The sequence below is a fragment of the Dermacentor albipictus genome, chromosome 10 (assembly GCF_038994185.2).
Source record: "Dermacentor albipictus isolate Rhodes 1998 colony chromosome 10, USDA_Dalb.pri_finalv2, whole genome shotgun sequence".
Classification (NCBI taxonomy): domain Eukaryota; kingdom Metazoa; phylum Arthropoda; class Arachnida; order Ixodida; family Ixodidae; genus Dermacentor; species Dermacentor albipictus.
In genome coordinates this window covers 74,628,227-74,655,717 of record NC_091830.1, presented here as the reverse complement: position 1 = coordinate 74,655,717, position 27,491 = coordinate 74,628,227, and the positions used below count along the sequence as shown (strand labels likewise).

The following is a 27,491-nucleotide window of genomic DNA, read 5'->3' as shown; positions in this document are numbered from 1 at the left end:
AGCCCTTTCCGAGTTTCGGCCCGTGAACTGGGAGACAAAAAGCAACAAATCGATGAAATGCGGTGCTACGACACCATCGATCCACCCGTGGGCATTTCCTGTGGTCTTGGCGAAGAAAAACGACGGATTCTGCGTCGTTTATCGCCGACTGAAGAAGATTACGAAGAAGGATGTGTACCCCCTTCTACGTATAGAGGACGCATTGGATCGGCTTTGAAACGCTAACTACTTCTCGTCGACGGATCTTGGACTGGCTTCTGAGAAATGGCGACGGAACGAAGAATGATAGGCGTAACTTTAAGAGACAGAAAGAGAGCGGTTTGGATCAGAGAGAAAACGGGTATAGACGACATTCTAATTGACACGAAGAGAAAAAGATGGCGCTGGGCAGATTAGGTAATGTGTAGAGTAGATAACCGTTGGACCATTAGGGTGACACAATGGGTACCAAGGGAAAGGAAGCGCAGTAGAGGATGACAGAAGACTAGATGATGCGATGAAATTAAGAAATTTGCGGGTGCCGGTCGGAGTCCGGTGGTGCAGGACAGGGGTAATCGGAGATCGTGGGCAGACGCTTTCGTCCTGCAGTGGACATGAAATAGGCTGATGATGATGATGACTGGAAAATGGAATTAGACACGGAGCGGGGATCGCAAAAAGACCATTTTCATCATGCGAGACGCTCTCTGTGAGTTCAAGATCGCACCATTCGGAGTGTTTGACGCCAGCAACGTTCCAGCTTGTGATGGACATGGTGTTATCAAGGTTGAAGTGGTAGACCTGTCTTATTTATTAAGATGAGGTTGTCGCCTTGACCGGAAAACTAAACAATCGCCTTAGGCGGCTTGCGACAGCACTAGAGGCCATCAGGTCATCAGGGCTCATTCTGAAGCCGGCAAAGAGCCGCTTCCCTTACGATGAGCTCCTGTTCCCAGACCGCGTCATCATGAAATCTGGATTCCTCCCGTAAACAAAAACGACATCTGCCATCGCTAGCTTTCCTAAGACCAGTGACAAAAAGGGAGTACGCAGACTCCTTGGCGAGTATGCCTTTTACAGGCACTTCGTGAATTCCTTTTCTTACGTTGCCAAGCCATTCCTTTTTCTCACAAAATTAGATGTTGATTTCGACTGGCAAGCTCCGAAAGCTGAAGCCTTTTATGAGATTAAACAACGCCGTCAGTCACCACCAGCACTCGTCCTTTTCGACGAAGGCGGCCACACCGAAATCTACACCAGCGCCTAGGTCTAGGCGCCATCGTAGTCAAAAGAAGAGACGGATTTGAAAAGACCATTGCTTACGCTAGCCGGGCACTGCCGAGAACAGAAGCTAATTTTTCGATGACAGAAAAAAGAATACCTTGCCGTCATTTTGTCTACCACGAAGTTCCGCCCTGGTCTTTATCTATACGAGTCGCAAGCGACCACCATGCCATGTGTTGGCATGCATATTTAAAGGACCCTTCAGGGCGCGTCGAACGATGGAGTCTCAGACAACATGTATTTGAACTCTCTATCGTCTACAAATCAGCATTGAGGCACTCTGATGCCGACTGGCTGTCACGCGCACTTACTGAACCGCCAACGGAAGGCGAACAGGAGGGCGCCGCCTACCCAGGAAGAATAACCGCAGACGACTTCGCCGAGCAGCGAGAAGCAGACGAGGGGTTACGAAGTCTTGTAGGGCACTTAGAAGCCAAGACCCAAGAAACAAGACCCTCGCCGACATGCGAGCAATGTACGTTGACGTTGAGCACAAGAGTGGGATACCATCCTGCCGTACGTAACCTTCGCTTACAACAAGGCAGTGCAAGAAAAAATGTATACTAAGACGTACAAGATAGTTTACGGAAGGAACTGATGCCATGATGCCACTGATGCCATGATGCCACACGTCACCGACGAAGGAAGTCTTAACGTCGCCACCTATCTCCAATACGCCGAAGAAGCCTGACAGCTCGCCCGCCTGAGCATCAAGAAGCAGAATACGACCGACAGCCCTCACTAAAAAAAGAAAATTGATGACGCTACGTGGAATACCAGCCCGGCGCCTGTTTCTGGATCTGCACTCTGATACGACGACGAGAACTTAGCGAGAAACTGCTACGATGCTATTGCGGATCTTGCAACATGATCCGACGTATTGGCGCACTAGACTGTGAGGTCGTGCCAGACGGCATTTTGCATTAACAGCGGCGCCACGCGTGACCTGAAGTCGTCCACGTAGTGCGTATGAAGTCTGTCTACATCTGTCAACGAAATTAGGAACTTTGTTGCTTTGTTGTTGCTCTTTCTTTATTTTGCGTGGTTTTGCTTTCGCCTTCGTATTCATTGGAAGCATCCGGACGATGCTTTTCAAGAGGGGGCACTGGTGCGCGTATTAGTTGAGCTTTGTCGGGTGACCGCCTTTAACCTGCTAAGAAATGCTAAACGCTATGGCTGAGCGCAGGATGCGCAGGCAGTATGGAAAGTTTCTCAAATGTTATCGATGGTTCTATCCGCTGTAGGTTGTAACCGAGCCTGGTGTAACCTGATTGTATGCGTTACGCGAATTGCGTAGTACTTTCTGTACGACACGCGGGCTCCAGCGATTACTCTGGGTCCTTTGATGACTCTTGTATAAATGCCGACGCGCTTGGCCCCAAATCAGTTTTTCGGCGATCGTCGACTGTGCCCGTCGCTATGGCTGGGATTAATTGTTGCTTGTTTTGCTGGGAATGAGTTCGCCCAATAAAACGTTAAATTGGTAATTCCCGTTTTTGACATTGTTACTTTCTGAATCATCACTGCTACGTCGTAATATCACAACGTACAAGGAAGCCACGAAGAGATCTACACAAAGCTTATGCGTGTAACGATGCTTCTCATGCATTCCCGAAATATATCCAGCAAGGAAAACTGATTACAATTTGGCAATGTCTTTTCATAGCAGCTGTTCATGAACAAGGTTTCTTTTCATAGCACAAACATTCTTCGTTTACGTCTTTTAGGGTCCAATAAAAATGATATGACCAGAATATATTTATCTGTGCATTAACTTCGCATATGTTGTCATAATGTACTTGAATGTATGCCATGACGGAAATTCAAATTTGTTTTTGCGTTGACGTGTCAATAAAGGAAAGAGAAGCAGCAGACGCCGTATGCAGGCATCAATATCTCCTTGTACACAGATAAATAAGAGCAAAACTGGGAAATATGTTTTTTTTTTCAGATAATTTTGTAAATAGCGCGAGTAGGAGCGCGGACATATATAGCCTGCGAAAGGAAATGTCTTGCATTATGTACAGATGACAGCACTTGGCTTGACTAGCACAGCGTTAGCAGCAAGCGCCAATAAAAGCACGCACTTTTTTATTGTAAATGCTCTGTTAAAAAAGTGTATGCAATTTAGAGCCATCTAAATGATGTGATTGAAAAAGGAATCATATACACATGAAGGGTTAACTCACCACTGTGCACTATTGCACATTTAAAAACATGTATCCGGTTTACACGACAGTCACAAATTGGAAAAGAATGAGGAATTTTTGTCAAGCAGCCGCTATTGTAGTCGTTATGGCTATCGCCCTTGTTGAAAATATTTAATTTGTTGGGACTCGACGTCGTTCCTCATAATAAAGAAGCGTATCTACCTTGATTATTCTGGCTGGCTAAGAATAAAGGGCACATGCGCAAGTAAGTTGAGGAAATGTTACACATATTGGCCTTGGAACATTGAGCTTTGAATAATCTTGGCGTTCACAGGACTGGCGTTCAGGAACACTTGCTTGGTATAAACATTTCACAGGTGGTTCTTCGGAAAGCAGCCATTCTCCTCAAGCACTTTCCTGGAGCAGAATTTACCAATGTACGTCATCCTCCATAACTTTACGCTGCTTAGAAACATGCGTTGGCGAATAGTTATCGCAGGATCCATATCAGTGGATGGGTCATCCAATTTTCGGTGTCTCTCCTTGACAGCCTGATTTCGTGGAAATAGAATAAACCACCCGTGACTTTCAATCATGTGAAATAAAGAAAACAATGTCGGTAAGAAACAATTATAAAGATAGTCTGGCCACTAGCACTGATGCACAAAAACCAGTCGCTGAGTTTTGCATTTATTTTAATAGAAATCACACGCAAAGGAATTGTCCAAGCACGCCGCATAATTATGAAAGAATGAAAACTAAAGTTGTGAAGGAAATGTGCTGATCTGTGCGAGGTTTAAGTAGTATGCAATTATCAAGGACGTCTCGTTTTGTCAGTGAGTCTTTAGAGACACTCAGGTTTCTCCAAACTTAATATTGGGCGGAGTCTGCGTATTCAGGGATATTAAAATCAGCATAAATTTGTGCGATTGCGTGAGCAAATTTCGCAACGTTTTCTTCTACCTCCTCCTCTTCGAGCGTTCTCTGTTGTGTCATTAGTTCCCTATGAACTTAAATATTTTGCCTACACTCCGCGGACTCTAAGAAAATTTTCTACCGATTGGGGCCTATATCTTGTACGCGGATAATATTCGTCACGTATCTCTCATGCGTTTCCTTCAACGCTGCGGTCTCTTACTGTCAGGTCTAGAAAGCATGCCCGTATCTCAGCGATTCCGACAGAAAAGCAGGGAGCGTGTACCGCCCAATAAAGATTGTGCGCAAAATGCACATTATGATTAGTTTCAGGTCAATAAATTCTCTAAGGCAGCAGACCTCTCTTCTTTGCGTACGTCTGGCGAACAGCTCGGACACAAGGTTTGCTTGGTCCATGAAAGTAATTATGTTGGTACGTTTTGTCGAATTAATCAATGATCATCAAAAAGAAAAAAACATACCACACGATGCAGCGGCACGAGCGTGAGGGATCTCTTAGAAATAAACGGAACTATTCAGATTATAGTTCGTCTTATTGAATTGATTCTTGCAAACACACAAAAAATTGTACAATGTGGCGTTCTCAAAACACTCAGCATTGGCATAAATAATAATGGCAAAATACATGTGAAAAAAGATTCCAAAGCTCTTATTGGCCGAGCGCGTTGGCGACACCGTACATGTATAGATAGATTAGGCGTCAGCGCTACAGTCATATAATATCCACGCTGGCGCATAGCCATTCTTGTGCATATTGCTCAGCCTAGCTGAGGTGCTGTTGTACTTTTATATTCAAACAAATACTAATCACGTTTCTTGCTCAAAGTATTACACCTACCTGAATGTAAGGCCAGTAAAGCTGGAATTGCAGTATTGCCGAGACAAACTCCCAAAATCCTGTTGCAGGCCACAGTTGGGGTCCTATGTGCATGTAGGAGTATCCACTTTGCAGGACCAGGAGTTCAATAAGGCATTGCTTGCCGGAGCTTCGATACCACAGATCCGTCTCGCAAGCCTCGGTTTGCGCAAACAAATCCCAGATGAGTTCCGCTGTGACGTCACTGCATAGGATTCGCGTTTTTAGCTTCCATGGCAATTCTTATGCGTGCTTTGCCTTAAAGAAAGTCGCCTTCACGTCCGAAAGGCGGAGCATGGATAGACATAGTAATGTATTAGACAACTACACGAAGCAAGGTTCGCAGATTCATGCGTCGCATAAAAACCATTCGCTCACTTATAAAATTAACCAGCACCCTGTCGCGCTTGCACACCAAGAAATAAGCAGGTCTCACTGGATAATTGCGAAAGCTTGATTTCTAAAGTTTGCTGCGATGAAGAGCGCTGACCTCGGAGAGCGGTTGTTTCGAACTCCTTCTAGCTTCAACGCGTATCTGATGGTTTATAGTATGCGATGTGCAACATTAGCAAGTCGGGCAGATGGCTGAGGTGAATTGACTAGCCTTCTCGCTCACCCTAACCGCTGAGACCCGCCGCGGTTGCTCAGTGGCTATGGTGTTAGGCTGCTGAGCACGAGGTCGCGGGATCGAATCCCGGCCACGGCGGCCGCATTTCGATGGGGGCGAAATGCGAAAACACCCGTGTACTTAGATTTAGGTGCACGTTAAAGAACCCCAGGTGGTCAAAATTTCCGGAGTCCCCCACTACGGCGTGCCTCATAATCAGAAAGTGGTTTTGGCACGTAAAACCCCATATATTATTATTACTAACCGCTGAGCTCGCTGCAGATTACCTCCCAAGTGCAGCGCGAAGGCCGCGACTACGCTCAGCCGCACGGACAGCCACGCGCAGCCACAGCCAAAGTTGGAGAGGAGACGCTGCCCCCTCGTATGCTCACCTGACCCTGCTCCCCGTCCCACCCAAGAGCACGCTTGATCACGTGACCTCCCGAATCAAGTCAAGTCACAATCTTTCTCGACTTACTTTCGCCCGTTCACGCTGGTAACGGAGCTGAAAATCCGCATATAGTGACGTGTTCATATAATTCTTATCGCAATAATATGTCGGCACCGACGTTTGCCTGAGGTCATCATTAGACCGCCCAGGCAACGTTCTTATGTTAGGTCCCCAGCTTTCCTCGCGTTGACGGTGCTACTTATGGCCACATAATTTTTATAGGCTGTTTAAACAATATTAAGCGAAACTGAGATATCAAATATTTTAAGCTCTCTAATATGTCTGAAGATTGTGGCCTGGAAAATGTTTTCAAAGTTCGGTCATCTCGAATTGATACAGAATATGTCGCTGGAGTAATAGGCCTCTGAAGACACGTTTCTTGCCCCATAACCATGTCAACTTTTTTCGAAGAAATGGCTGAGTCGCGTAGATAACGCCCGAATTCAAGGGCCATTCAGTTTTGGTAAATGTTGAAACATTCACGAAAGCGGTCTGAACATGCGGCACTTGCACAGCCACGAATGACAGATGTTTTAGTGGTTACTTTTGCTATGCTTTTTTCCACTACGTCTTTTTTATGAGTATGACATCCTGAAGGAAGGTACGGTAGGTTCTTAATATTTGTTTTTCTTGTAGCTCGAATATTCATGAACGTGAAAGTATTATAGCGCTTTGCAAGTGTTCATTTCTGTGGAACTGTAAATGAGCTTAAATCATTTTTATCCGAAATACACATGTTTAACACACCTAAGACGTGCCACCAAAGGTTAGAAAATATCATGTGTACTCACTCAGATTTGATGACGCCTGCTCTCACAGCATTTGCCATATGTAGCACGGTACTGTTCATGCTCAGTTTGCTGCTGTAAGCTGTGCACAAGCGACATGTGTGTTTTCTGCAAAAATAAAGAAACTGCTTAATTTCCTAAACTGTGATGATAGCTGCCAAAGAACACAACCTGTCTAACAATACATTTTCAGTAGCCTTATAGTATCCAATAGATGCCGAAGGTAAGACCATTATGGCTATGGTAACCAAATCCGAGCAACTTCCTTACCGGCTTCCGTTAGAAGTGGCGATTTCAACCTGCGCCATATTAGATTGCAGCTGTCTAGGAAGAAGGTCCACGTCACCCAGGACGCTAACACGCAGGTGCCTGCGCTGGAGTGAATCTCTACAGGCAAAAAAAAAACAGCAACACATATAAGTTTGCAACATAGGCAACACATACATGTTCATTTGCCTTGTTTGACGCATTATATACAGTGAAGTTTTCTTTGATACGTAGATTTATTGGAGACTTATAAGTATATTTAAATATCTTATTGCGAAGTTTTCTGTACACGGGCTGCGAACTTTGTTTCCACTAACACTTTTTGCCACTTATCAAGTTGCATCCTCGCATTTGTACACGTATGTTCCATTGTATCTTCGCACTTCTAACGTACAAGGGCGAATCAAGTGAAAGGGAGTCGACCACCCCCGCGCAATAATGGTTCTGTTCGATATCTGAGAGGCATGCGCGTAGCACACAGGCATCTCTAATTTACAGAAGTCACACGGTGGTGTGAGAATAAATGTTCTTTAATGCTCTCATACACTGGGTTGAACATGGTTGCGTGAAATAATGGACGCTCCGAAAGTAGCACAGCATGCTGTCGTGAGGATCTGAAGCTGAAGGTATTTCTCGAAAAGAAATTAATCGCCGTGTGGCTACCGTGTACGTTGAACGTTGCATTTAATTGGCCACAATGAAGCGTTGGAGGAAACGGTTCGAAGAAGGACCTGAAAAGTGCAAAGACGATCCAAGACCGGGCCAAAGCCACCAGTGCCCCAATCACCCACAATGCAATTGCAGAGGCTCATGAGCTGATTAGACAAGAACGAAGGATAAGCATCGATGAACGGGCAGAGCATGGGAACATCAGTCACGGTTCGGTTCGCACCATAATTTGTGAACACCTCGGTTATCGGCTCATATGTGCGCAATGGATGCCCAAGATTTTGAGCCACCGCCAGAAGATGGAGAAGTTCGGCGCTGGCTTAACTCATCTGATCCGGCATCACAATGCGAGTGACGACTTCTTGGCTGCAGTTGCGACCGGGGATGAATCATGGTGCCACTACTACGAGCTTGAAACACGACGGCAAAGCTTACAGTGAAAACATTCAAATTCATCACCCCTAAAGAAAATGACAGCCGTCATTTGCGCCGGAATGGTGTTGTCGACTTTTCTTTTTTTTGATCGTCAAGGGCCCTTACTGAACAAATTTGCTAAACCTGGAGAGACTATCGACCATTTCCGATATATTGAAACGCCGGATCGACATCGTGTCGCTATCATGAACAAACGACATGGAAAGCTGATGATTGTGGTCATCAGTTCAAGTTGGAAACGCTGCAACATCCACCTGTCGCCCTGAGACTTGCTCACTTTGGAAAAAAATCGGAAAAAATAAAAGCAGCTGAAGCGAACTAGATTCACGTCCGACGACGACATGAGTCATTTACGGACTTTTTAAAGCAGCAACCCAAGGAATTTTATCAGACGGGAATTACGCGACTCGTTAGTCGGTGGGACAAATCTCTGAATCCTCATGGAGACTACTTTTAAATGAAGTACCCCGTTTGTCATATTATTCGCATTGGGTCACTTTCATTCGACTCGCGCTCGTATATTTTGCAGAACTCCTGCTTTTTATGTGTGCTCTCTGTTGTGACTTTAACTTTGGTGCAAGCACTCAGAATGCCCGGCCAGTGACTGCTGCTCCTGCACAATACATTAGAACACATGGTCGCGTCATTGAGATTTTTCACTGGCCTTTGCATATGTACAAAAATGTAAGCAGGGTTCTTGACTGACAAAGTTTCATTAACATATTTGTCCTCAATTTGTTCATTTCATGGCCTTTACATTTGTTCATGTTCGAGGCATACACTGCTTTGCTGGTTTCGAACTGATATGGTTCTAAAGTTGGTGTGAATATTCTTGGTATATTAAATAGACAAAGAACATCGAAGCATTGATATCGGTATTTCAGGCCCAATTTTTGGGACACCGAGTATATTCTTTTATAAAAAAATACATACTTTACTTGTCTTGATAGTGCGTAGCGTTCAAGAATTCGTTTGTACCACCTTTGGCAATGGCAATGCAGTTATTTATTTGTTTGATCAATCGACAAATTCCATTTATGAGGAGGAGGTCCAGCTGCAACGTGAGCGCCCCCTGAATGAAATTTCTGGCTATGCGACTGGTGACGCGACCACGTTTCGCGGCTACCGTTGACGTAGATACTTCAAAGTGCATCGCAGTAGACTGAGCACTGATGAAATCAAAAGAGCAAATCCGCGGGAGGCAGCGACGTGACATGCGCACTGACGCACGCACTAAGCACACCTCATTTTATACACTCATGATTAGGCGTAGAGAGTGTATCGCAGTAGACACAGTACCGATGAAATCTGAAGTGGAAGTGACCCGTGAAAGAAAATAATGGAGGCAGTGACGTGACGTGTACAATGACATGCGCACCCAGACAGAAATTTACCTATTTTGATTTTGAAGGCATAATCTACTTTGTTTACAGAAACATGCCTGACAATTTTGACGTCAATCCGAACATTTCTTGACCTCTCTTTATTCATCTGTGTCGACCATTTTTCGTACCATATTTCGGTCACGCCCACACCGGATTGTCATCTAATGGGACATATAATGCTCCCCATTAAGAGTTTCGTCGGAATAATACAGAACTCACAAAGACCGTCCAATAGTTTCGTTCTGAGGCCACCGACACTGAAAAGATGCAAAGCAGTTAACAGAACTGCCGTGCGCTTACGAACAACTACTCCGGAGCTCAATGCACCGACGACCTGCACGACACAACCAGAGCTGTGATGCTTCAGGAGGTGCAACCGACGTTTTATTTATAGCCGCCTCGCATAGCTTGCATTTCTGACATACGGGAAGGAATCCAGCGGCCACAATGAGCTCCCGAAGTGTAGCCATAATCACAACAACTCCAGCCGGAAGTGATCACCTACGCCGCCATCGCTCGCCGTCAGGTAGGAAATGCGCACTAGGCATTGTTACCAACAACCACGGTGCGAAGTCCTAGCACTCACCCCCGGCAAGCCCCGAGAGATCATGCAGACCGTTGCGCGCCGAATAACAGAGTATGTTTGCTGCGCCGCGGCCTCAAGTAGCTACCACCTCTGACACACGGCGAGGAAATGCAGCCGTCACAACAAGTTCCTGAACCCCTCAGCCGGAAGCAATGAACTTACACCTCTGCCGCGTGCCGTCATGTTCCCTCACTGTGCCGGCGTCAGGGCTCCATATCGCAGAAATCTCGTCCACAGCCGCCACAGCCACCGCCAGCCCGCTTGCCTGTGGGCCCCCGAAACGCTCCAACGAAGATAAGACACTTGGTGCGCACTCGATTACTTCCCGTTATGGTGTCGCTACGAAGAAACAGGCCACCTTCACCAGCCATGCCCACATCCCGAGAGTGGACTAAGATGCTCGGCGGTCAACTGGCCATATCTTCAGCAAGGCTAATCACCACGTGAAATCATGACTACTTCGCACCGACTCAGGAGAGACAACATGGGTGCCTCGTTCATCATCGCGAGGACGCTACCTCTCGCCGCAGTGCTGACCATGCACTTGAGAAATTCGCGGCCGGTCTCTTAGCGCTTACCCCGAAAGATGAAAGTAACAATCGATGAAGGTGCGGTTGCGCTTCACCGAAAGGGTAAATATGCTAAGATGCCAACGAAGACGCTTGAAGATACGTCTCGAAGATGTTGCAACGAGACGCTTGCAACGACTATTCACTTGAACATGCCACTTTAAAAATAGATCACGATGGGGCATAACAACAGCGTGACAATGCGACGCAGCTTTGACTTGAAGTTACGACCCAACTGCACATCAAGACCGAGAACCAACGACCTCGATGTGCTTATCAATGGCTACATGGTCTCAGCTCTAATGCACACAGGAGCCGGCCGACTACTACGTCATCAGCCGATCCCTCGTCATGATGACGAAGAAAGTTAAGACTACGTGCGACGATCCTAAAATTGGACAGCTAGAGGTAACCTATTTCCGTGCTTCACAGACATCAGCAGGCGTGGAAGGCGTCGTCGGTGGCAACCTACATCTGGTGCTCGACTGTAAAATTTGTGTCGAAATCGGATTTGCCAGATTGCATAGCGGGATAGCGAAAGTAATGGTCATTAAGGTCAGCCACGAATGCAAGCGCATAAACACTGACATGAAGATCCCATACATATAAAGATGTGACGGCAGTCAGCAATGTGCACATCCACTTGGATTTCAACTTACATCACTTGATGATGTATGTTGAAGAACCAGCTTTCGATATTAATCCCAGTTTCACCAGGCACATAGTGGGGCGTTCAAAAGTCTTCTCCAACAATACAAGGACTGCTTGGTGTCGACGGGAAGCATCTCACAAACAACAATGCTGAACATCGCGTATTAACTGAACGATAACCTCGACCGCTCTGTGAGAGCCTGCACCGGGTTTTGACACAGAAAGAGAGGCCGTAAAGTCACAGGTTTGTCGAAGTGCACCGCCCAGAAATGAACCATTGAAGGGGCCATGGGTGTTTACTGTCATCCAAGTGAAGAAGTAGGATGGAACTCTGTGGTTTTGCGCCGATTATCTTCGCGTGAACCTGATCAATAAGAATGACGTAAACCCATTATCACGAAAAGACGGCGCGTTGGCTGCCTCTGTAATGCAAAGTACATTTCATCGATCGATTTCAAAACTATGTACTGGCAAGTAGAAGTTCACGAGAGAGCTTAAGACTACCTTCAATAGGCCCGGCTGCCTCTCAATTGAAGGTAATGCCGTTGCCTACTTTGCTCAGCACTTCCAACCTTTCAGCGCGTCATAAAAACGGTGATGACAGACTTGAAGTGGCAGACCTGTCTCGTCTACATGAGTGTCGTCGTCATTATTTCCTCAATTTCCAGCAAAGTCTACAAGCAGGGTACCTTCATATTCAGGAATAGTGGATGCTCTGCCTCGTACCTTAGCGCTTGATCTTCAATTTATAAGTGATCTCAGAAAGCTAAATAGTAGCCATCGTAATCTTCCTCGGCCACCTTTTATGTATGACATGCTCTGGGGTGTGTGTCTCATGTCTCGTGCTGCGAAATCAGAGGTAAATGGACGAATGAAAAATGAGCTTCATCGGCTCGTGAATCATTTCGAGTGCTTTTCAGGTCTGTCACTCCCTGACTTACACATCGTTGTAGTAGACATAACCTCGATTCCTATAACACGGTGACACCGACGTGATTGCACGACGAGCACAATGTCATAGACGAGGCCAGCGCAGACAGCTTCACCACGGTGCCGGTTCACCTGCCGCATTGATGGCCACAAAATTCTACAGCCTGGTCTACTCAGATAGAGACAATCTTCGACCTCCCGCGCATTGTCTGTCAGTGTTCGGGGTTCCTCCACGTTGTGTCTGTGCTATCTGCAGAGGTAGTTGAGTAGTTCCAAGACGTTATTAACGCTCCCCCGACACCACCTTCTATGATCACTTCAAAACTACGGCGCTGCAACGCAAGTCTGTGTCTGTGCTCAGGCGCCTCCAGCAGGTTCTCATCGAAGAGGAGCTGGGCGATCGCCGACCGTCGGTACTTCTATGTCGTATGCGGCGGCTTCTCAGCGACTGTAGGCTCGACGAAAACAGCCCGCTGCTGCGGGAGCTGTTCCTTCAGAGCCTGCCGCAGAAACTGGCGGTCGCCTTGGCTTCCACACCCGTAGGCAGGCCCCTCAACGCTCTTGCAGACTTGGCTGACCGCATCGCTCACTATTGAGCGAGAGTTACTGCAGCAACAATGACCATTCCGCTGCCGTACCTCGAAGATCGGCAGTCTAGCCTTGAGGAAATGGCTGACGCACTTTCTGAGACAATTACTGTACTACGGTAATCGCCCCACCGACTTCAGTGTGACCGTGATTGCCGTTTCAGCTTCCCTTCTCGGTGCAGCTCCCGTTCTGGCCCTCGTCGTGGAGCCTACTGCTAATATCACCACAAATTCGGTGCCAGCGCTCGTTAGTGTCGTCTCCCTTGCAGCTGGTACAAAAACACGCTGCAGAGTCACTGATGGTGGCCGCTGACTCTTGCCGTACGACAGGCCGTCTGTTCTCCTGACACTGACAAGATTGCCGGACAGCGATTTCTTGTGGGCACAGGGGCAGAAGTCAGCTTCGTTCCGGCAGTGCGATTACCCTGGCAGCATGCCAAAAAGAAGAAAAAAAAAACACCGCCCCTTCAAGCAGCCAACAACTCTTCTATCAACACATATAGCCAGAGCTCCCTTACCATTGACTTGGGTCTCCGATGCACCTTCTGACGGGTTTTTATTATTGCAGACGAACGTATGGCCGTATCGGGCGCCGATTTTCTGACAAATTCGCCATTAATCCTGACCTCCGCATACGTCGTCTCATGGACACGACTTCGACCACATGCTGCAACATGGTATCATGCGTCCTTCGTCGAGAATTTGGTCTTCAGCTCGCCACATGGTACCAAAGCTTCAGCCAGGGGATTGGCTCCTCTGCTCTCAACGTACTCACTGTTCCTGATCGCTATCCACTCCCTCACATTTTTGACTTCGCAGTCAAGCTATTGAAAAGGTAATATTCAGCAAGGTAGATTTATTGAAGGCCTACCATAAAATCCCTGCCGAGCCAGCGCACATCAGAAAGACTGCAACTGCGACACCGTTCGGGCGTTTCGACAACGTCCGCATGTCGTTCTAGCTGACAAACGCTACTCAGACGTTCCAGAGGTTTATCAATGAAGACACTCGGGGATCCCCTTCGTCTTTGCATATCTCAGTCACCTCCTGGTGGCTAGTATTTCCCATGAGCAGCATAGCAACCATTTGCCCCTGCTATTTTCTCGGTTCCAGAACACGGCATTCTCATCAACCCCGCAAAGTGTGAGATTCGAATCCACGACATTGAGAACCTCGGACACGGCGTGGCTCCAGAAGGAATCACACCACTAAAAAAGAAAGTTCAAGCTTTGCGCGAATTCCCTCGCTCAACGTCACTGCGAAAGCTACGTGAGTTCCATGTGGTGCTCATCTTCTACCACCGTTTTCGTCCCAACACCGATTGAATTGTTACGCCACTGACTGAGTTTCTCAAGACCACTAAAGCTCCGCTGCTTGACTGTACTGGACGCCTGGTGCCGAAAAGTCCTTGCAAGCGGCCAAAAACGCATTCGCAGATGATATCCTGCTGGTGCATCCCCTACATGTTTCACCAATGTGTCTTATCATCGATGCATCTAGCGCGGCTGTCGGCGCCGTTTCATTACAGTTTCTGCGGAACTCCTGGTGCCCACTCGGGTTTTCGGTCACAGAAGCTGAAGCCTGCAGAAACGCGCTACAGAACGTTTGGTCGCGAGATGCTCGCGGTATACTTGGGCGTTCGGCATTTCAGACACCTGCCGGAAGGAACAAGCGTTCACGTCCTCACGTACTACAAGACTTTGGCGTTCGCTTTTTGCTGCAATCACGACACTTATATCGCGCGAGTGATACAGTGCCTCAATTTAATCTCCGAGTTCACTGTGAACATAGAATACAGTGAAGGCCTAGTTAACGCCGCCGCAGATGCCCTTACTCTTCTCGACGAAATGTCTACGGCCACACTTGACTTTAAACAAATTTCCACAGTGTAGCGTTTACACGTCGAGTTTCAGCACCTCCGGTCCTCTGCTACGTCATTAGCGCTGTCCCTCATGCCCCTTCCATTTTCCTCAGGCGCTATCTCTTGCGACGGGTCAGTGGGTCTAAAACGTCCATTCGCTCCATTCCGACTCCGCCATCAAGTATTCGACAAGCTACACAGCGCAAGTCGTCGCGGAGTTCCTGGCGCCCAGCCTCTAATTACCTCCCGCTTTGTGCGGCCGAGTGTGAGCTCTGACGTGCGCCACTGGGCTCGCGAATGCCTGCACTCTCAATGCTCCAAGACGCCATGACACACGACGCCGCTAATTCACTCCTTTCGCCCACCAGACGCCCGGTTCAACCACATTAACATCGACATCATTGACCCGCTGCCACCACACCAAGCTGCTCCTTACATACCCGCTGGCCGGAAGCATTTCCTCTCACTAACGTAACGGCACTTCCAACGGCTTCAGCGTTTTGTCAGTGGCTGAATCTCGCGCTCCGGATTCCCATCGCGCTTCGGACAACCCATAGCGGACCACAGTTCAAATCTATCTCTTCCGTGAACTCGCGTGTCTGTTTGGCATCCACCGTATCCATACTAACACGTATCACCCATCGGCAAATGTAAGCGTTTAACGTCAGCTTAAAGCTGCCCCAATGGCCCATCAGGCTGGCTCTTCTTGGGCTGAAAACTCTCCTCTCGTCATGCCAGGCGTGTGGTCCTTTTTTGAAAGAGGCCGTTCACTTCACATCTGCGGAAGTGGTGTATGACACAACGTTGCGGTTGCTCGGTGACTTTCTTGCACCTGTTACTCTTGCCATGCCTGATCCACGCAGCTATACTGAGCAGCTTCATTTCTTGCTTGCGCGCTTGCGTGCTTGCCCTAGTAGGTTTCAGTTTGATGTTTTTGTCAGCAAAGACAGGCCTTCAACGAGCTACCCTTTCCCATGGTGTGAACGCATCCGACCCTCGCTTACGCCTCGCTACAAAGGCCCTTTCAAGGTACTCAAGCGGTCAGAAAAAACCGTTACCATCGACCTCAACGGACGTGAAGCAGTCGTGGCGATAGGCAGGGCTGAGCTGGCCTACCTAGCTACTTTGCCATCATTATCCACTTTCGACGACTTTAATATGCTTAAATTGGCGGATCTACCCAATCGTCTGGCGTCAAAGGCTGTTTCTTGGGCACCAATGCACCACAGCCCTCTGGCAGCCATGGTCATCTTCCTCAGCCGCTTTTATAAACGGCGTGCTCCATCGCACTTGTGTCGTGGGTCGAGCTGCGAGCGGCGAGATTAGAAGGATATGGAAGAAGGATGAAAAAAGAGATTCTTTGGCTCCTGACATCGGTCCGGACGGTTCTCAGTCTTTCGCTTGCTGACTCACACATTGTCGTATTTGACCTAACCTCAGTCTCTATAAATGTATTCTACAGCGTGTCTGACGAGCATGTCAGAAATATATCGCTAACCGTAAAAGCTTTCGGAGCATGGAGCTTGAAAAAGAAAGACAGAAGTTTCTTGCTGGCCAAAACATTTGCGCTCCATTTTGAAGGGATTTTATCATGGTTCCCACAACACGAGCGCTGCATCTGTGACCTAACTGCAACGTCGAGAGGTGAAACCATAAATAAATATCATCCCTGCAAAAATTAGAAGAAACACAACGCGAACCTGAGCACAGACGTTCACATTGTGTGCCTCAGCATCGGCAGTGCTGTTTTCTAATTATGTCATTCCGACTACCCCCAACGAAGCCACGCGCGAAATGACTGTTTCCTGAATATCCTGCACGAAATATTTGCGGTCGGCTCGAGATACTTTAATACCGTCAGCAGCACTCGCTAATAAAAACAATGGCTGGAAGCTTGCGCTGATTCTCACCTGCATTTTCTTATTCTTACCCAAGGTAAACAAATACTTCCTAATGTACTTCGCTAATCACAACTGAAAGACAGTGATTTTGACGTGTTGTTTCAGGAATGAGCAGCTTGGTGACTCGGACCTAACAAAAGTTATTTCAGAAGTTTGCGTAGTTAGTAGGCAGTGCTACAGAAAAAAGGATGAAAGCAGTACTTATTGCAACAGAAATTCTACATGCAAGTTACGCAGAGTGCTTACAAGCTGCTGAGTGTTGCCTTGCAGAACCGGACCGCCGCAGACAAAACGGCGTTGATCTCCGAGGTGTCGCGGAGGAAGTTGCGAGTGCTAAAAACGAAATAAGAGACTTCCTCGACTCCGACAGCCTCCATGTATATAGATATCTGTGGCCACAGAAAGGCATGAGAAGAAAAAGAAATTAGAATGATTAGAAAAACACGTCTCTGAGACCACATCTAATTTTCGAAACGCATTCTGTCTCGCTGGGTAAAGCTGCATGTCACTGCGTATTTGCTTACGATTTCTAGACAAGCAGAAATAATTTTCATTCCAAAAAGCACCCTGTACATTTCACTTTCTTTTTTGTCAAAATTGGCCCATAGGGCATCTGCTGAGGAATAATTACGCTTGAAACACACGGGGAGAGTGCAAATAACGATGGCGCTGACAAAAAAAAAAACAGTAGACGGAGCTAACAATATTTTTTATTGACACTAAAGGCAAATAATAGGTCGACGTGTACTGTTTAAATACCGTTTTAGAAAACTCGCAACGCTTGTTTCATGCCAAGAAAGGACTTAGTTTGCAAGAAAATTGCATCTGAAGGCTCCGAATGCCTTCTACGAAATTCAAATCTCCCGCTACCCAACCGGGAAGCGATGACGTTGCATACGTCATCCCCGCCCTTTGCTGCCGTCGGTGAGTAAAACAGCACTCGACAGACGCCGGCACCGAGCCAAGACAGAGCGGTGGATTCGCCATGGCAGCTGCTTTTTGGTCAAGTGGTGTAGGCCGTTCGGTCATCCGACCTAACATGGAAGTTGCATTCTCTGCTATACTTGCAGTTTGTGCGAATTTCGCGAGCCAGAAGAACCAGTGCAGAACTACGCGATAACGAAACTGCTGAAACGTGAAAATGTGGGTGGCGCGGAGTCGAACGAGAACAAAACCTTTCGACCAGCTGCATCGTTGTCAAGGGCCATTTCAATGAGTTCTTTTTTCTAAAAACCAAATAGAACTGTGTAAGTAGCACTTTATTAGGTGTTTTTGACACAATGCGAGCATGTCTCTTTGCGACGAGTGCTTGAGTACTAGCGACAGAATTTATCTGAGGAGTGCTTTCGTCATCGGGTCAGCGCTTTAATGTCCCGGGGGAGTTGCTAATCATGCCCTGAATTTACCGCAGTTTCTCGATATTTAAAGTTCTGTTCGCAATAATATTGACGCTTTAGACATTCTGCAGTAGTAATCTATCACTTTAGCTTGACCTAATATTTGCCTTCAGCGTCCCATTAAATGAAAAGATGTGATTTCCCAAAAGGAGATGGATTAACAAAACATCAAGAAAGCAAGAAGCATAGAGAAAAAAAGAAGGAAGGAAAAGAAACAAACAAAGGAGAGCATTAGACAAACTATGCATCAGAAAAGTGCAATTGGTAATACGTCATTGACACTGTCTAATCGCTAAGGCATTCTTACTTTCTATGTATATGGCTAAGATGGCGCGGCTATAGCACGACGCAATCAACAAAGACATTAGTTAGTCAGCGCTTATGTGAGAACTTCCTTCTTTCCTTTCGCATGGTTTTAAAATGCACAGAACGTCAGCATTTGTTATTCCAAAAGCAGTAGAACCCAATACATCAGCTTTGTACAGTTGGGATTCCAAAAGTCAAAAGTGTTGTGCAATGGTTCTTCTGTCAGACAGTGTTCCGTGAAAAATCTGTATAACACAATCGGATAATGCCTGCATACATAGTAAGAGATGGAATTTTTTTTTTTTGATTGGGTTGAAAAAAATACCAAACTTTTTATTAGTATTAAGTCAAGGGGCAAAAAAAAAACAAGGAATGCAAAAATGCACAGCTTTTGAAAGAGAAAGAAAAACTTGATCTAGGTTTCTTAGATATGCTTCATATTCTGTTTCCTTAGTATCTGTGCGTAATATACAGTGTTATCAAGCATTTTTGCACGAGAATTAAGGAAAGGTGCAGACAATACTGGCGCATTAGATTACAAAGACTTTAAGTGGAAAATTATGAAGTTCTGAAGTGTATTCCATAGCTTAGAGGCAGTACTTATTAGAATGCTCCGTAGTTTGTAGTCGCACATAGACAGCTAAAAGCGGAAATTATGAAGATATTGTTGGATATTCTGGTACATGTTGATGTGATGCAAAAGAATGACTGTTTAACATTTCTCAGACAGGTGTCATTCATGCCAACGTTGAAACATTGTTCAGTGAGTAGATTGTCATTAGGTGAATTCGCATTGCAAGCGTTACATGGTACTCCGCTAGGAGATGGAGGAGAAAGGATGATGGAAGATGTCTTATAGGAAGTGGGCGCTATCTTGCGGTGCGAGAACAGAGGCTATTTTGATGGGTGAGCACCGTTACATGATATCTGTGCGAGGAGGTAGAGACGATGTTGTTGCTCACAAGACGCGCTAAACAGGAACAGAGACCCAGGCCTCGCAGATACACTCACTCGTTTCGGTGACGTAGCGAGAAAGCTATTTGAAATGAGAAAGCTTTCAGTCAGCGTAATGACAACTTTGACATGTTGAAGTCTTAGCTACTTTTGTAGTAGTCATTTATTAGTGTCAATAGCTAAACAAATGCCGTTGAAATATTCCTCCAGGGACTTCGGTAAAGTTCAATGCCTCACCACAATTTTATTCCCAAGTAGCGTATGTATTCACCCATTCGGTCGGTATTTCTAAACAAATACCGAGGAGCTTATGAGCGAGCCTTGAAAAATTACAGACTTGAAAAATTATAGACCGATCAGCTTACTGTCCGTTGCCTACAAAGTATTTACTAAGGTAATCGCAAATAGAATTAGGAAAACCTTAGACTTCTGTCAACCAAAGGACCAGGCAGGATTCCGTAAAGGCTACTCAACAATAGACCATATTCACACTATCAATCAGGTGATAGAAAAATGTGCAGAATATAACCAACCTTTATATATAGCTTCCATTGATTACGAGAAAGCGTTTGATTCAGTCGCAACCTCAGCAGTCATGGAGGCATTACGGAATCAGGGTGTAGATGAGCCATATGTAAAAATACTGGAAGATATCTATAGCGGCTCGACAGCCACCATAGTCCTCCACAAAGAAAGCAACAAAATCCCAATAAAGAAAGGCGTCAGACAGGGAGATACGATCTCTCCAATGCTATTCACCGCATGTTTACAGGAGGTATTCAGAGACCTGGAGTGGGAAGAATGGGGGATAAAAGTTCATGGAGAATACCTTAGCAACTTGCGATTCGCTGATGATATTGCCTTGCTTAGTAACTCAGGAGACCAATTGCAATGCATGCTCACTGACCTGGAGAGGCCAAGCAGAAGGGTGGGTCTGAAAATTAATCTGCAGAAAACTAAAGTAATGTTTAACAGTCTCGGAAGAGAACAGCAGTTTACGATAGGTAGCGAGGCACTGGAAGTGGTAAGGGAATACATCTACTTAGGGCAGGTAGTGACCACGGATCCGGATCATGAGACTGAAATAACCAGAAGAATAAGAATGGGCTGGGGTGCGTTGGGGAGGCATTCTCAAATCATGAACAGCAGGTTGCCACTATCCCTCAAAAGGAAAGTGTATAACAGCTGTGTGTTACCAGTACTCACATATGGGGCCGAAACCTGGAGGCTTACGAAAAGGGTTCTACTCAAATTGAGGAAGACGCAACGAGCTATGGAAAGAAGAATGATCGGTGTAACGTTAAGGGATAAGAAAAGAGCAGATTGGGTGAGGCGACAAACGCGGGTAAATGACATCTTAGTTGAAATCAAGAAAAAGAAATGGGCATGGGCCGGACATGTAATGAGGAGGGAAGATAACCGATGGTCATTAAGGGTTACGGACTGGATTCCAAGGGAAGGGAAGCGTAGCAGGGGGCGGCAGAAAGTTAGGAGGGCGGATGACATTAAGACGTTTGCAGGGACAACATGGCCACAATTAGTACATGACCGGGGTAGTTGGAGAAGTATGGGAGAGGCCTTTGCCCTGCAGTGGGCGTAACTAGGCTGATGATGACAGTTCACCAATGCTAAAATCATCACGAATTTCGTGAAATCAGTGACACAATCTCGAGGTCTGATACCGTTCTAGAGAGAAATATCCCTATTGAAAATACAGATTGTTTAGCCAGCGTATTTTGGCCAACATGGAACGGTTTCTTTCCTAGGTTTTCCTCAAGAATTGTACTGACACTTCTTGCGGTGATCCCGTCGACTATGCCATGTTGGATCACGTGGTGACGCGACAATTGCTTGCCTTAACTGCCTCCGTGGCATTCGCGTTTACAATGGGTGTGTATGGCGCCGGTGCGGCTTAGCAAGCCTCTGTTTCGGAAGATATCGTAGACGGTGACTGGGTGGATGAAACAAAGCTTTGGTCACAGCTTCAGAGAACATGAAAAAGTGCTTTGTAATCTGATTAAGCTATGTCCAAACGGCGCGAGCACCGTATATGATGCTTGTTTTAAAGGCGAGGCTAAATATGTGTTTCAAGCTATCCAAACTTCCCGCCCATGAATTGAATCAGGATTAGTGTTTTTTGATATTCATCCTTTATTTGGCAAATATTTCGAAGCAGCAGCTTGTCACATTTTATACTATGTAAGTTCCCTTGGTGCGGTCACTATTTGATTATTTCTGCCTAATCGATCGAGGGTGTGCCCAGTTTCGATAGATTCATTCTTTCTGTGCGCAATGCTTGAAACGTAGCCATTTTGTACATTGTAATGCCTTGTAGCAAATACGTATTATCGCGAGTAACTCGTTTACCCTTAAGGACCCTCACGAAATGTTCAGCTTCTACAATACATGTGCTATCGGTGTAGTCCATCATTTATTGTGCGTATATGGTGCGCACATATTGAAGTGTCCGCCCATTCACGTATTGACACGTTGGCGGTAAAGTGGGCGTAAGATTTCGTGCTAGCTGGGGTAGATATGTGTAGATACTGTGCGCGAAACGTAATATGACAGAAAGCTGCGCTTCTCCCTCTGTCATTGTTTAACAAGCGGTAATTACTCCTGCCTACGTTCCGAGCCTGAATCACTTTCTTTGAGGCTTAAGAATACAACGCTGGTGGATGAGCGACTTTCTGTGTCTTCGAAGAAAGCCGTACATCTCGAAGTGCCGGTAACACGTATCGACAGTTGCAGCAATGGTCCGCGAACTTGGCTACGCACATTCAGTCCATTCCTTAATGCGCCAGTGACTCTTTTTGCAGCCATCTACTGCACACTTCTTCAATCAACGTGGTTCAGTCGGGTATGATTGGAGCACAGTGCATTAGCGAAAACTCAGAAGCATTTCCGGCAGAATATGGCACAGAAGGAAGGTGGAAGCGGCAGTGGTTTCGTGTTCGTTCGCTTTTGCTGAGACGAAGTGCGGCGTGCCGCCGAAAGCGCCATCTCGTTACTCTAGAACAAACTGCTCCGCGAAAAGAGTCAATGCCAACATGCCGAACGAACCATACTACTGATGCTCCATCAGTTAAGTACAAGCTGGGAGAGGTCAGCTGAGCCTTTTTTGTGGGATCAATCTTTACGAATGTCTAGTCGGAGAGCTTCTGCCCAGCAGCTAACCTCCTGGAGTTAGGCCACCCCGGAACCAGTAGTCGTGGTGCGTCATTCATTCAAGGGGATGAGGCAAGACATTGGATATCCCAGTGCCTGCCACGTTAAGTAATAACAAAAAAATATTCAACGTCATGTATGGGTGTTTGTCTGCTTGGGGCAGAACTGGCTCAGTTGCAGTGGTGGCTTAGTGGCTACCGTGTTGTTGCTAAGTACGAAGCCACTGAATCGAATCCTGGCTGCTGTAGCCCCATTTGGAAAGGGGCGAAATTCAAGACCGCCCGTGTACCATCCATTCGATTCACTTTAAGGCACCCTATGTAGCCGAAATTTATCAGGAGTCACCCACTACGGCATGTATCGCAATGATATCGTGATTTTAGCGCGTAAAACATCAGAATGTCTTTTTTTTTGTATGTCGGTGCACAGTGTGTGTTTGCCACTTGTCCCGTCTTTCGCGCTGTTCGCTTCAAATATAATGAATTAGGAAGCAAATAAATTTTGTTCCTCAATTCTTGGGCTCTGTATACAGTTCCAACGTGTTTTTATTCGATTCTCCTGACGTCATGCTCACGTAACCACCTACGCAACGTCGGGCGGCGACCCGCCGCGTTTCCTTAAAAGCCCAATGAAACGCTTTCCTCGTTTAATGGAGTCACTTTCGTTTTCTTTCAAAACGAATAACATTGCCTACACTGAGCTGCTTTTTTTCTTGTCTAATTGGCTGACGAGAGGCCAGCCGCAAACTCAAGTGGAGAGGGTCTCCATGGGGCCGAGACAGCGCACTGAATATGGATAACCGGATGAAGAGGGTGGTGCCGGCATCGGCGATTGGTTCGCTTTCGTTCACATAGCTTGCGATGGCTGGTTAAATCAAGCAATCAACTCCTTAATCATCTCACCAGTGCTATCTTTTGAAGCATGATATCGTAAGCGGAGCCCAGTCCTATGCCAGTGCTCTTGACGTAGCGTCGACTTCCGTCTGGCACTATAGCAGCGTGACGTGGAATCACTCCCTGACGCAGCACCCAGATAATTGCTCGCTGGTGCCACGATAGCCGGGCGTTCCATGTCATCCTGGTAAAACCTGTGCGGGAATGTGGAACAATGCATAATACTTTACACTCTGCCTAAAAACAACTGTTTTTTACAATGAAAGCGAAGCAGCTAGATGGACGCCCCGGGTGAATTTACCTTGCACTGTATTGTTGTTCATACTTCACAAAGCAGCGCTGAAACAGATGCGGACTAAGAATGGGAAGTATGCGCTCGATCGCCGATTTACTACGATCGTGAACAACAAAGTTGTATGCACTGAACAACTCGGATGAGGAGAACGAATCCTTGTAAAAATAGAAAAAAAAATTGGCAGAGACACTTAAGCCTGCTGACTTGTGGCAGTACGAAAGCATTGTAGTCCCTTGGTTGAAATGTTTTCAATCATTTCACGCACTCATGACGTCGCGACGCCTCCTCCCGATTGGTTATCCCGTCACGTGCCCAATGACGCACGCAAGAGGCCACACCTTTAGTCAGCCAAAGCCGTGAAGCCGTCGTGCATTCGTGGAAGCGGGTTCGGCTCACGCACCGGTCACCCGGGTGTGATTCCCTCACAGACCGACATCTACCAAGTTTTACTTTCAAAGCCCTCAATTCACTTTGCTTACAGCAACCTCCCGGAGAAATTTGACGTCAGGCCGAGAATTTTCAATGAGTGCTTACTCTTTGCGGAGTCAGCCATGTTTGGTACCATCGCTCGGTCACGCCACCGCCGACGCCATATTTTTGCGTAATCGGGTATTTATTGCTTCCACATTAAAAAGTCGCGTACCCGCGACTTGCCAGGCAGACCAGCAAAGACACGAAGTAGAACGTTAGAAACGTAAGTAGCAGAAGTTCTTTTTTTTGTAATTTCCACGTGACTGGGTTTACGTCTCGCATGTTTTCATGATGTACTCGCCAGACTATCATGCAGATCTGTTCGGCTTTACCAGAACGTCATCGACGTGGATATTTCGTCTTGTTGGTACATTTTGGAGACTTTTCGGTGTAGCCTTCTACTCCGAAGGCGGCTGAGTATGGAGGGGCTCAGCGCGGGCGCGCGGGCCTTACCTTGAAAACGATCTGCGGTGAGTAACGTCCAGGTGCGCGGAGGTCTGATAGCTTCGTGTGCGCTAAGCTGTCGCCGCTTAATTCGCGTTGAAAGGAGAAGCAGTTCGAAGGTCACTTTGCTCGCTGCTGCTGCCGCACTTGCTCGTGTCGGTGATTTTACAGCGAGTGTCTGCGGTCTTCGAGTGAGATGTGCTCATCTTAGCCTGTGTACACGTCACATCATGCTTTTATGCGAAGCATATTACGAGAGCTCAACCCAGCTCCTCAGGCGCGGCGGTGTCGCCTTCAATACCACGTGACACCATGACGTCACGACAGAGGAGAAGTGGCTTTTGCTCAACTCTTGCAAGATGGGCTGGGTGGGAATCGAACCAGGGTCTCCGGAGTGTGAGACGGAGACGCTACCACTGAGCCACGAGTATTTTTTTTTCTTTATTTCCTCGTTACAGAAATGCCATGCGAATACACTGTTAAAAAGAGAATCAGCTTGTACCGCTTTCAAGCATCGTACTCGTGGCTCAGTAAGCTAAACTGAGCCACGAGTACGATGCTTGAAAGCGGTACAAAAGCGCCTCTAGTGAATGCGGTATTCCCTTAGAAACGAGCTGTTTCTAAGGCGCAGGCGTGCGTCGCTTGCTCAGGCTCACATTTCGTTGCCGCGCCGAACGCTGCGTTGCTCGACGCTCACCGCGTCCAATGCGGGGTGCGTAGTCGCTGCGCAGTAGCTCATTGTCTTACACCCCTTGGCGGGTCGACGGGAACGCTGTCGCGTTCCACTCTTGAAGGCGAAGCAGAGTAACGCATGAGTTGTTTCTTCGTCTAGCCGAACCAAATATAGCCAAGCAACAGCAGTTCACCAGGCTAAACCAGGTTCAACAACTAAAATAAAGGCTAGTATGCTTCCATCCTGGGCTTAACCTTACCTAAGCCACAGCCATTTTTTTATCTATTCAGTTAGTAAGAAACTGTTCATAAGTTGATGTGGCCAATGAAAGTACTTTGCTTCGCGTAGTTTCTAATAATTTGCTATCGCAATCGATGGTTCGCCTTTCGGGCGAAACTGCGACTTTTTTGCTCGAACAATTCAACGTTGTTGCACATGACCACAAAAATTTCACTGCAATGGCCGACGCCTGTGTAAGGACCGCCTCTAGGAAAAAAAAAAACAGCGTATAACATACACGAGCATAAATGTTCAGCATCCGGAAGGGCTGATATTTGCTTTTACAAACAATTTAAGGCTAATAGATTTTTGCGAACAAGTGCCAGAAAGCATAACTTGAGTACTGGCACTAACAACAGTTGTTACTGTGCGTGGACTAGAATGACTACTACACTGAGTTCTGCATCGGCAGCCCATCGCCCACAACAGTGCGTTAGCCTGCCAGAAATAGCGTTAAAGTCACGCAGGACATTTGAAAAGAATGCGCAATGCAATTGTGGCAGCAATTAGGATATTTATTCTTCATTTTGACGCTGCACGTTGTTATGCGACGTGAGGCTTACAGCTCGTGAAAAGACAAGAACGAAAGGAAGACATGAAAGACAACCTAGCGCCTGTGTGTATCACGTCTTCCTTTCGTCCTTGTTCTTTCGCGCGCTATAAGCCACCGCGCTATAAGCCTCACGATGTCTTACCAACAAGCCCAAATAACCTCATTATAGTTATGCGAAATATGGTTTTTTTTGACGGGCAGATCAACATGTGCGTTTTGGTTGCCTTTAGGAGACGGGCAGCGCAGACATCCGTTCATTTGACGTGAAAATTACAGGATGTTTGGCCTTTTTTTTTGAGGAGTCAACCGCTACTAAAATAGCTACCAACGGCGTAAGCCGTTACATTTTCATGGGGTGTTACGAGGCGACAGCGCCCGCTTAGATTGTAGCTTAGTGGAATGCATCATGCAACTGCACAAAAACAACGGACAAAGAAGGGGAGTATGGTAGCGCGATTCAAAGACGGGACAAGAGAAGACACAAAGGGACACAAACAGCGCTATGTGTGTCCCTTTGTGTCTTCTCTTGTCCCGTCTTTGAATCGCGCTACCATACTCCCCTTGAAGATGCATTACCAACAATAGCGCTGTGTGTGTCCCTTTGTGTCTTCTCTTGTCCCGTCTTTGAATCGCGCTACCATACTCCCCTTGAAGATGCATTACCAACAAGCCCACATTGCAACCCTCGTGGACAAAGAAGGAACACACAAGATAGGCGCGGACTGTCCGCGCCTATCTTGTGTGTTCCTTCTTTGTCCCTTGTTTTTGTGCGGTTACATGATGCATTCCAATAACGACCACCAACTAGCCCGCTTATCCCTGTTAAAAGAGTGTAGCTTCTCCAAGAAACAATACATGAACGCACGCGTGTGTCAGGGGCCGTCGAAGCAGTGTTTTGTTTTCTCGCCGACTGCGTAATCTTCTGGCTGGATAGTACCACCTTGCTTAATGTGTTACTCAGAAACATATATTCTTGCTTTTTTTGTTGGCGTTTTGTTTTTTGACTGAAATTTGCTTTTGCGATCAATTTAAGCCTAAGATATTTTTATGAATAAGGGCCAGGAAGCTTACCCTGAGCGCTGGCGCTAAGCCCACTTTTCGCCGTGCGCGGACAAGGGCGACTGCCACACTGAGTAGTGCATCGGCTACCCATCGCCCGCAACAGT

The 27,491-nt window shown here is 46.7% G+C and overlaps 1 protein-coding gene across 1 annotated transcript; it reads right to left on the bottom strand.

Moving 5' to 3' along the window:
• Positions 1 to 2,247: 2,247 nt before the first annotated feature.
• Positions 2,248 to 27,491, bottom strand: LOC135898075 (dehydrodolichyl diphosphate synthase complex subunit DHDDS-like). Its single transcript, XM_065426821.2, has 7 exons — positions 27,397 to 27,491; positions 23,620 to 23,804; positions 17,139 to 17,281; positions 7,322 to 7,438; positions 7,055 to 7,159; positions 5,188 to 5,410; positions 2,248 to 3,964 (listed from the first exon to the last, which is right to left on the bottom strand). Exons 1-7 carry the CDS (start codon positions 27,476 to 27,478, stop codon positions 3,785 to 3,787), a joined length of 1,035 nt encoding a protein of 344 aa, XP_065282893.1. The 5' UTR covers positions 27,479 to 27,491; the 3' UTR covers positions 2,248 to 3,784.

Coding starts and splice junctions, on each gene's coding strand:
- LOC135898075 (XM_065426821.2), bottom strand. CDS start 27,478: ATGGGTAGCCGATGCACTACTCAGTGTGGCAGTCGCCCTTGTCCGCGC. Junction 23,805..27,396: donor GCTTAGCGCCAGCGCTCAGG/GTAAGCTTCCTG, acceptor ATTCCCGCACAG/GTTTTACCAGGATGACATGG. Junction 3,965..5,187: donor TTTACTGGCCTTACATTCAG/GTAGGTGTAATA, acceptor CCACGAAATCAG/GCTGTCAAGGAGAGACACCG.